We start from the raw sequence: 10187 nt of genomic DNA, 5'->3' as shown, positions 1-10187 counted from the left end.
CATCCAGGAATTACACGACCCCTGGTGCCATGGCACTGCACTGGTAGCTCGTGTCCAGCTGCTTGTCCGCTGTGCCCCCTAGATCCGTTCCCATCACTGCCGCCCAGTAGACAGCCCCCAGAGCCACCCCGGCACTGGGGCAAAGGGACGCTCTGGGATGGTGTGTTGGGGTCACTAACCAATCACTGTTTATGGGGCTGGGAACCAGGGGCTGACCCCTACAAACTCTCCCCAAAGGGAGAGCAGCTGTGACCACCTCCCACCTGGCCCCAGAGAGGGCAGGGCATGGGGGGGTCCACAGGGTGCCACGCCACAGGCCACATACCGCTCATGGCATCACCAGGGCCATTCCACATGGTGGCACCCCTGCACCAACCAACCGCGCCAGGGCAGGTTAACCCTTTCCTTACCTGGACAGTCGCCACATGGCAGCTCCCCTTCCTCACAGCCCTGGGGCTCTGTGACCTCCTCCCTGCGCTCCCTCCAGAAAATCAGGACTGCCTGTGATGGGGAATCCTGCTTGGGGGAAGGAGACAGGCCAGGTCAACCCTGAGACCTTCCCATGCCTGTGCCAGGGCCTCGGGGAAAGCCAGACTTTGGGGGGGGGGGCTGTGTGCCATGTCTGGGATTTGGGGCATCCCGGTGCTTGGGGGGGCACATGGTGCCAGGGCAGAGGGCAGTGCCCAAATCACTATGCCAGCCAGGAGAACAGCCCCACGGGGGCGGGGGCTGCTCGGGGTGCAGGGGACAGGAGCGTTCTGGGAGGGGGGCCCCATGGAAAGCCCTGGGGCCAATGGGGGGGGCTGTTACCAGCTACATGTCTGAACCCCTCCCGGGGGCAGATGGGGGAGTGGGTGGCTCTAGCAGTGGGCTGCGTCCTACCAGGGGCTGGGCTGTTAGAGTGGTCTGGCCCGGCCAGCCTCCCACCGCTGGGGCTGTCAGTGTCTGTGCAGCGCCCAGGACCCTCCCCAGCCCCGATCCACCTGCCCGATGCCGGGCCCCGCCCCCCGCAGCTCCCCCAGTTACCGGAACCCCCGAGCTGGGCGCCACAGCCTGCGCTCCAGAGCCAGCCCCCTGGCAGCGCCTGCTCCTCGCCAGGCCCTGCCCCCGGCAGCCCCGCAGGGGCCCCCAAAGAGTGAAGCTGCTGGGGGCTGTTACTGATCCCCGCCCGGCCGGCTGCCCCCTGCCCCAAAGACCTGGTGACACCTGTTGGGGTTGGCCCTGCTTTGAGCAGGGGACTGGACTAGAGACCTCCTGAGGTCCCTTCCAACCCTGATCTTCTATGATTCTGTGACACTGGTGTCAATCTGGAGTAACCCTGTTGGCTCCCATCTGCCCTGACAGAGCTGTGAATTGCTCTGCTAGCTGGGAGAACAGGTTAGTATAGCCATTTCACACGTGGGGAAACTGAGGCACGGGGCAACCTGAAGTGACTCGCCCAAGGTCACACAGGATGTCTGTGGCAGGGACAGGATGCTATACCCCAGAGTCCTGATTGTCTCCATAGGCGTGTGCAGCCCATTATATTAGGGTGTGCACCCAGGGAGCCCCGCCCTAGCCCCGCCCCATCCACTCCCTCCTACTTCCTGCCCCCTGACTGCCACCCTCAGAACCCCCAACCCCCCCGCTCCTTGTCCCCTGACTACCCCCTACTGGGACCCCTGCCCCTAACTGCCCCCCAGGATCCCACCCCCTATCTAAGCCTCCCTGCTCCTTGTCCCCTGACTGCCCCCCTAGGACCCTACCCCCTACCTGTCCCCTGACTGCTCCGACCCTTATCCACTCCCACGCCTATCCAACCGCTCCCCGCCCCCTGACAGGACCCCCAGAACTCCCGACCCATCCAACCCCCTCTGCTCCCTGCCTCCCCCAACTCCTCTCCACACCCCTGCCTTCTGACAGCCCCCACCAGAACTCCCAACTCATCCAATCCTCCCCAGCTCCTTGTCCCCTGACCACCCCCTCCAGAGGCCTCCCCACCCTAACTGCCCCCCCAGGACCCTCCTTGCTCCCTGTCCCCTGACCCCTATCTACCCCCCGCCCCCTGACAGACCCCGGGACTCCCATGCTCCATCCAACCCCCCCGCTCCCTGATTGCCCCCTCCAGAGACCCCCCGCCCCTAACACCCCCACCCGGGATCCCATCCAACCCACCCTGCTCCCTGTCCCCTGACTCCCCCCACCCCTTATCCAACCCACCTGACACCGGACTCCTTACCATGGCATGAGATGAGGCTCCTAGGCTCCCCGCGGAGCCAAACGCTGCCCCGTGGGAGCGCGCGCAGCCCCGGCCCCCAAAGCACTGCACGCGGGGCAGCATGGCTCCAGGAGAGGGGGGGGTGTCTGCCTCCCCACGGAGCCAAATCTTGCCCCACGGGAGCGTGCAGCCCTGGCCCCCAGAGCGCTGCGCGCGCGGCGGCAGGGCTCATTGGGAGGGAGAAAGGTGGGGGAGGGGCCGGCAGCTTGCTGCGCTCGGCCGGGCGCTCCGGCCGGGGTACGCAGACCCCGCGACTTGCCGCGCCTGGAGAGGGGGGGCCATTTGCCCACCCCTGCATTAGGGTGTGCCCGGGCACACCCAGCACACCCCGTGCGCACGCCTATGATTGTCTCCCCTCCAACCTAGCTCTGACCAGCAGCAAGCCAGCTCCTGCTCTAGCCGCTAGCCCTCACTCCCCTCCAGAGCCAGGAACCGAAGCTAGGAGTCCTGATGGGTGGCCAAATACCAGCCCAGCAAATCCCATGAGCCCCTGGCTGGGCTGGGCCGGGCTTTCCCCACACTCTCCAAAGCGACCAGGAATGGCCCTTGGGTGACCAGACAACAAATGTGAAAAATCAGGATGGGGGTGAGGGGATAATAGGAGCCTATATAAGAAAAAGACCCGCAAATCGGGACTATCCCTATAAAATCGGGACATCTGGTCACCCTAAATGGCCCCTTTGCAGCATCTCAGCTCAGGGCTATGTCACTTCCCTACAGCCTGTCCCATCCCAGAGCCACACATGGAGCCTGTAGTGTGGGGCCATGCCTGGAGGCAGGGGGCTCCCCCCAGCCTCGGATAGCAGCTGTGCAGCCAGTGAGCAGCTGGGGCAGGGACCGCGGAGCCACAGTGCGGGGTAGGACAGGATGGCCCATGATGCACCTGGAGCATCACAGGGGCTGTGGGGCAGGGGCAGGCTGGGTGCTGGTGGGATGGGCTCGATTTCCCAAGAGACATCTGGGAAGCATCAACTCCTGCTCCAGCTCCGAGGGTTGGTGCTGGAGGCAGCAGCATTTCCCAAGGGGGTGACTGCTCATGCCCAGAGGCGCTGGGGCAGGAATCCAGTGTAGTGCTGCGTGGCTGCAGCGCTGTCTGCGAATCCATAGGAGGAGGGTGGGTCCTACCAGAGCAGAGCTGCCTCCCTCAAGGCTCGTCCAGCACAGTGTCCCTCCCTTGTCCCCCACCCCAGATCAAATCCACAGGCCCATCCAGTCCAGGTCCCCCCTCCTGCCCCACAGATCAGAAGCAGTGCTGTACCAGAGCACCATGTGCTGGGGACTGGAGGAGATTTACCCATCCTCTCTCCAGCCCCAGGGAGATTTGCCCAATGCGCCCTCTCCATTCTACCCCATGCTCTGCCCTGGCCCAGCTGGGCTTTTCCCCAGAATGCACTGGGGCAGGACAGAGCTGGGGTTAGGGGGAACCAGACAGCAAGCGTGAAAAATCAGGACAAGGGATGGGGGGGTAATAGGTGCCTATATAAGACAAAGCCCTGAATATCGGGACTGTCCCTATAAAATCGGGACATCTGGTCACCCTAGCTGGGGTCCCTGAGGCGAGGTCAACTGGTGGGGGTTGGGGAGCTGCCCAGGTGCCCGGGGCATTGGCTCCCAGGGCCAGGTTCCCAGGCGGAGTCAGCAGCTGCTGGGGAGTTCAATGAAGGGCTGGAGGGGTATGCGGGGTGATGTGTCTGGGACTGTGGGATGAAGCACCTGGGGGGGCTGAGTGTCTGGTTCTGTGTGGGGGGAGGTGACACCCCTGGGGGCTGAGAGGGGCTGATGCAGCTGGGGAGTTTTGGTGGGGGTAATGTGGCTGGGGGGTGTAACGTGGCTAGGCGATCTTGGGAGTGATGTGGCTGGAGGGGTGATGTGGCTGGCGGTGTGTTGGAGAGATGATGTGGCTGGGAGACATGGTTGAGGGTGTGTGGGGAGTGACACCCCTGGGAGTGGGGAGGGGGCTGATGTGGCTGGGAGTGTGTGGACGACTGACATGGCTAGGAGGGTGACATGGTTGGAAGGTGAAGGGACTGGGGGCTGGGACTGGAGTGATGTGGCTGGGGTGGTGGACGACTGACGTGACTGGGAGGGTGATGTGGTTGGCAGGTGACGGGTGTGACGGAGCAGGGAGCGGGGCGGATTTGACCTGGGAATGTTGCTGGGGAGTTACATTGGGGATGGGAAGGAAGCTACCTGAACTGTAACCTGAGCCAGGAGTGGGGTTGGGAGAAGTGACACCTTCTGCCCGGGAGACTGAACAAAGGAGAGGAGAAGCAGAGGGGAGGGGGGAGAAAGCTGCTGGAGGAGTTTTTGTTTTCAGTTTGGGCTAGGTGGGGCAACGCAGGGAACCCCAAGCTGGGGTCTAAGCTCCCTAAACCCCCCAGAAGGACTTGATTGAGGGGTTCTGGTTGTACCTACACGCTCTGCTTGGGACTGTGTTCCTGTCATCTAATAAACCTTCTGTTTTACTGGCTGGCTGAGAGTCACGGTGAATCTCAGGAAGAGGGGTGCAGGGCCCTGACTCCCCCACACTCCGTGACAACTGGTGGCAGAGGTGGGATCTACTGCATCCCGTGGACGGCGCTTCCTGCAGTAAGTGACTGGGGAGCAGTAAAACGAAGGGTGATTGACAGGGACCAGACGTGCTGAAGAGCCAATGAGGGACGGTTTCAGGGGGCGATTCACGTCTGGGAGTGTGTGACCAGCGAGAAGGACTTTTGCAGTAACAGGGTCCCCCGGGGGATCGCAGCGAGTGGTCCCAGGGGTGGAGGAGTCTGCAGCTCGACCCTGTCAGAGAGGTGGTGACCTCGAGAAGGGCTGGCACACTAGGGGTCTCCCTGGAAACTGTGGGGAGCAGTGAGCACCCAGGCCTGTGAGTGGCCAGCAGGAAGATGTATGCCAAGCGGCTTAAGAGTGACCTGGTGGAGCTGTGCAAGCAGAGGGGGCTGCGCAGTGGGAGGCTCACCAAAGAACAGCTCATTGCCCAGCTGGAGGAGGGAGATCGCTGGAATGAACTGATTCCTGTCTCTGAGGGAAGCAGCCTGGCAGATGTAGCGCAGGCACCAGTGTCTGTCCCAGCTGGGAATGGTCAGCCGGCTGCTGAGGGCTTCCCGAGACCCCTCCTTCCTATGCCTAGGGGAAGGGTGGGGAGGAGCCCAGCAAATACCGAGGGCACTATGACCCCCCCGGCCAGCAGGGGATCCTCCCGGCGATGCTCGGCATCCGTGGAGCGGAAACGGCTGGAATGGGAGAAAGAGCTAAAACTGAGAGAGCTGGCAGATCGTGAAAAACAGAGACAGCGTGAACTGGAGGAGAAAGAGAGACAGAAGCAGCATGAACGGGAGGAGAAAGAGAAACAGAGGCAGCATGAAGAGAACAGAGGCAGCATGAACTGGAGCTGGCGAGGCTGAGGGGCAGCGAGCCCCCGGCTGTGGTGAGTGAGGGGGGACCCAGGACTGCACAGAGCTTTGATAAGTGCATCCTGGCCCAGCATAAGGAGGGGGAGGACATGGATGACTTCCTGGATGCCTTTGAGACGGCCTGCGAGCTGCACCAGGTTGATCCTGCGGACAGACTCCGGGTTCTCATCCCCTTACTGGACCCCAAAGCCGTGGCATTGTACCACCAACTGGAAGGGGCAGAGAAAGGGGACTATGAACTATTCAAAAAGGCCCTGCTACGTGAGTTTGGGCTGACTCCTGAGATGTACTGGGAAAGGTTCCGGAGTCAGGATAAAACCCCTGAGATCTCATATCTGCAACTAGCCGTCCGCATGGAGGGATACGCCAGCAAGTGGGCAGATGGGGCCCAGACGAAGGAGGACCTGGTTAAACTGCTGGTACTGGAGCAACTGTATGAGCGGTGCCCATCCGACCTGAGGCTGTGGTTGAGAGAAAAAAGCCAGAGAACCCGCAACACGCAGGGCAGCTGGCCGATGAGTTTGTGAAGAGCCGGTCAGGGGGAGGCAGGGAGAAGTCCCAAAGGAACAGGCCCGCCACGATGCAGAGAGAGAGTCACCCTGGGACCTCCCAAAGGGGGAATATGGGGAATCCCCTCCTAAGGGGAATGCCCAGCGTCAGGGACAACCGACCGGTTCGAGGGGACCAACTGGACATGAGCTGCTATTACTGTGGCCAAAGAGGCCACATTCGGACCCAGTGCCCCAAGCTCAAGGACAGACTGAGCAGACCGAACCCACACCGGGTTAACTTGGTAGAGGCCCAGACGGACGAGGGGCAGGCTTCCCAGGCAAGGGGGGCTGGCAGCTTATCAACTGCTCAAGAGAGAGACGGGCCCCAGGCCAGCTTCTCTGGGGGGCTGGGTGCTCCGGACACCAAGTTCTCTGTTTACAGGGTGGGCGCGGGGCTGTCCCTGCGGAGCGAGTGCCTTGTTCCCTTGGAGGTGGATGGGAGGAAAGTCTATGGATACTGGGACATGGGCGCTGAGGTGACACTGGCCCGGCCCGAGGTGGTAGCTCCAGATCAGGTGATACCCAACACCTTCCTGACCCTGACGGGGGTGGGTGGGACCCCATTCAAGGTGCCCGTGGCGAGGGTACACCTGAAATGGGGGGCCAAGGAGGTCCCCAAGGACGTGGGCTGGGGACTGGGAGTGGAGTGATGTGGCTGGGGTGCTGGACAACTGACATGGCTGGGAGGGTGACGTGGTTGGCAGGTGATGGGGCTGGGGGCTGGGAGTGGAGTGATGTGGCTGGGGTGGTGGATGACTGACGTGTCTGGGAGGGTGATATGGCAGGGGTGTGTGTGGATGACTGACGTGGCTGGGAGGGTCACATGGCTGGAGTGTGTGTGGAATACTTACGTGGCTGGGGGGTGTTTGGATGACTGATGTGGTTGGGGGTGACATGGCTGAGTGTGTGTGTGGGTATGATGTGGCTGGCGGTGTGTTGGGGGGTGACAGGGCTGGGAGTGGGGAGGGGAGTGATGTGACTGGTGTGGTGGACAATTGACGTGGCTGGGAGGGTGGTATGGCTGGGGTGTGTGTGGATGACTGATGTGGCTGGGAGGTGACGTGGCTGGGGAGCGTTTGGATGACTGACATGGTTGGGAGGTGACATGGCTGGAGAGTGACGTAGCTGGGGGGGGTGTGGATGTGATGTGGCTGGCAGTGTGTTGGGGGTGACGTGGCTGGGGGCTGGGAGAGGAGTGATGTGACTGATGTGGTGGACAATTGACGTGGCTGGAAGGGTGGTATGGCTGGGGTGTCTGTGGATGACTGACATGGCTGGACGGTGACGTGGCTGGGGGCATGTGTGGGTGTGATGTGGCTGGCAGTATGTTGGGGGGTGACATGGCTGGGGGCTGGGAGTGGGGAGGGGAGTGATGTGGCTGGGAGGGTGATATGGCTGGGTTGTGTGGATGACTCACGTGGCTGGGAGGGTGATGTGGCTGGGTGTGTGTGGATGACTGACGGGGCTGGGGAGTGTGTGGATAACTGACATGGCAGGGAGGTGACATGGCTGTGGGCGTGTGTGGGTGTGATATGGCTGGCGGTGTATTGGGGTGTGACGTGGCTGGGGGCTGGGAGTAGAGAGGAAAGTGATGTGGCTGGGGTTGTGGATGACTGACGTGGCTGGGAGGTGACATGGCTGTGTGTGTGTGTGTGTGTGTGTGTGTGTGTGTGTGAACGACTGACATGGCTGGTTGTGTGTGAATGACTGACGTGGTTGGGAGGTGATGTGGCTGGGGGCGAGTGTGGGTGATGTAGATGGGTGTGTGTGGAGGGGGACACCCCTGGGAGGTGGGGACAGTCTCAGGATGAGTGGATTGGGTGCAGCTTAGGGCTGATGGGCTGTGGATGTGGGGGGAGCCAGCCCTCCAGCCTGGCTGCCAGGGGGTCAGCTGACTGGCCTACATCCCCAGGGTCGGGAGAGCCCGTGGGAGAAGCTGACCCCAGGAAGCTCGAGGGGGGACTGGTCCCAGGTTGGGGGGCTGTTCTGCACCAGACTGGGGTCTGTGGGGGAGTTTCCCATCAAATACACATGCCAGCCTCCCGGGGGGGCCAGAGAGCAAGTCCATTCCTTCATTTTTCTTTTTATTTCCAGTTTCGAATTTTCTACAAGAAAAGAATAAAAAAAATAGAGAACTCTACGGATCATCCAGCTGCCACGGCAACCATCGCCACGGGGCCAAGGCCATGGCACTGATCACCATGGAGACGAGGCCACAGCGCCGAGCACCGGCGGCCACAGGAGGGAGGCCACACAACGATCACCACGGAGACCACGCTACAGCATGAGTCCCCATGGAGACAAGGCCAGGGTGTGGACACTCACCCACCCAGGGACCCTTCCATGGACATGGCCCTCCCCAGGACATGGCTGCCCCTGCTCGGCCCGCTTCGTGGGCAGCACTCCGTGTCCCAGAGCCGCATCGACCCACAGCCTCCGCCAGGGCCTCTGTTAGCACGACAACACTGGAACCGACAACGGAGACGTCTACAGACACTAGGAAACTACCACCACAACCCCAGGGGAGAGCGCCCCGCTAGCCAGAGCACCCCACCACAGCCCCCTGCCAGCCACCGGCCCCTGCCAGCCAGGGCAGCCTGACTCAGCCCCCGGCCAGCCAGAGCACCCCACTACACCCAGAGTGCCCTACCACGGTACCCTGCCAGTCAGGGTACCCCGACTCAGCCAGAGTGCCCTGCTAGCCACAGCCCCCTGCCAGCCAGTGGGGCTGGAGCGGGTGCAGGGCAGCAGGGGCTGTCCACTCCCCATGGTTCTCTGCCCTCACCAGGCATATCCCCCATCAGTGGCTCTCTGTCCCCCAACTCTCTGCCCCCTCGTGGCTTCCCTCCCCTGCTGGCTCACTGTCCCTATGAGTCTACTTTCTAGCGAGTTCTCCCGCCCAGTGTTAGTGTTTCATGTCTACACTACAGGCCCCTGCGTCCGCCTTGCCCCACTAGTGGGAGGACTTGGGGGGTCATGTCCCTGCCCCTCCCAGACACTAGGGTCTCCAGGCCCCATGGGGAGAGCAGGGCCCCCAGCTGGCTGCTCTGCTGCCTCAAGCCAGCACCAGCTCCAGCTCCCCTTGCCTCTCACTCGGCTCCGTGTCCATGGGGGCTCCGGGGGGCTGTTGGGACATGTGGGCCACGGCAGTGGGGGGCTCCTCCCCAACTCCAGGCCCCTGGTCCTGGGGGTGTGGTGGGGGCTGCTCCCCGTCCTGCCCCAGGCAGGCGTGGGGCCGTGTGGGGGGGGCCGTGACAGGGCGGCGCCCCCGGGCCTTGCGGCTGTGGTGGACCTGCAGGTGCAGAGCCATGAGCTCAGGCGCGGAGGTGGCAAAGGGGCAGAAGAGACATCGGTGCAGGGTGAGCTCACCAGGCGGCACCCCCTCTAGCGCCGGCCGCAGCGACAGGTCCAGTGGCTCAAAGTCGGCCCGGCCATTGCGCAGGGCTCGGCCAGTGCAGGCCGGCTTGCGGCGGGACGGCCGGGCCGGGGGCTCATGGCTGGCCGTGCCCCAGGCCTGCGGCAGGAAGGCCCCGCGGTACTTCTCGGCTGCCTGTAGCAGCAGCTCCGGCGGGAAGGCGGGCGGCTTGGCGGGGGCACTGGGAGTGTTGCGGCCCCGTGGCTCCAAGGCCCCGGCCGCGCCTGCGCCAGCGCTGTTCTTCTGCTCACGGTGGTGGCGCTGCAGGTGGTACTTGAGAGAGCCAGACTGGGTGCCAGCGTAGTCGCAGTGTGGGCACTTGTACGGGCGCTCGCCTGCCGGAGGAGAGGGGAGACATCAGACCCATGCTGGGGACCCCAGACAGAGACAGACGTGGAGAAAGAGGGACACAGACAAACATGGAGACACAGACGGACACAAAGACAGGCCAAGTATCAGGCTAGTTTATTCCACACACACACGCACACTTAACACCCATACCCACATGCACACTACACCCACCCACCCACATGCACACTTACACACAC

At 62.8% G+C, this 10187-nt stretch overlaps 1 protein-coding gene across 1 annotated transcript in view; it reads right to left on the bottom strand.

Moving 5' to 3' along the window:
* Window positions 1-9279: 9279 nt before the first annotated feature.
* ZNF219 (zinc finger protein 219) overlaps window positions 9280-10187 on the bottom strand; it is a 5018-nt gene continuing 4110 nt past the window's right edge. Inside the window, exons 5-6 of the mRNA XM_029912596.1 lie at window positions 9859-9974; window positions 9280-9807 (exon numbers count right to left, since the gene is read on the bottom strand). Of these exons, the coding sequence (XP_029768456.1) occupies window positions 9280-9807; window positions 9859-9974 (644 nt within the window). The remainder of the gene's footprint in view (window positions 9808-9858; window positions 9975-10187) is intronic.

Source organism: Terrapene carolina, unplaced genomic scaffold (genome assembly GCF_002925995.2).
Source record: "Terrapene carolina triunguis isolate 2854851 unplaced genomic scaffold, T_m_triunguis-2.0 Scaffold233, whole genome shotgun sequence".
In the NCBI taxonomy this organism is placed as follows: domain Eukaryota; kingdom Metazoa; phylum Chordata; order Testudines; family Emydidae; genus Terrapene; species Terrapene triunguis.
The sequence above is the reverse complement of the archived record's forward strand: the minus strand, read 5'-3'. Positions and strand labels throughout refer to the sequence as shown.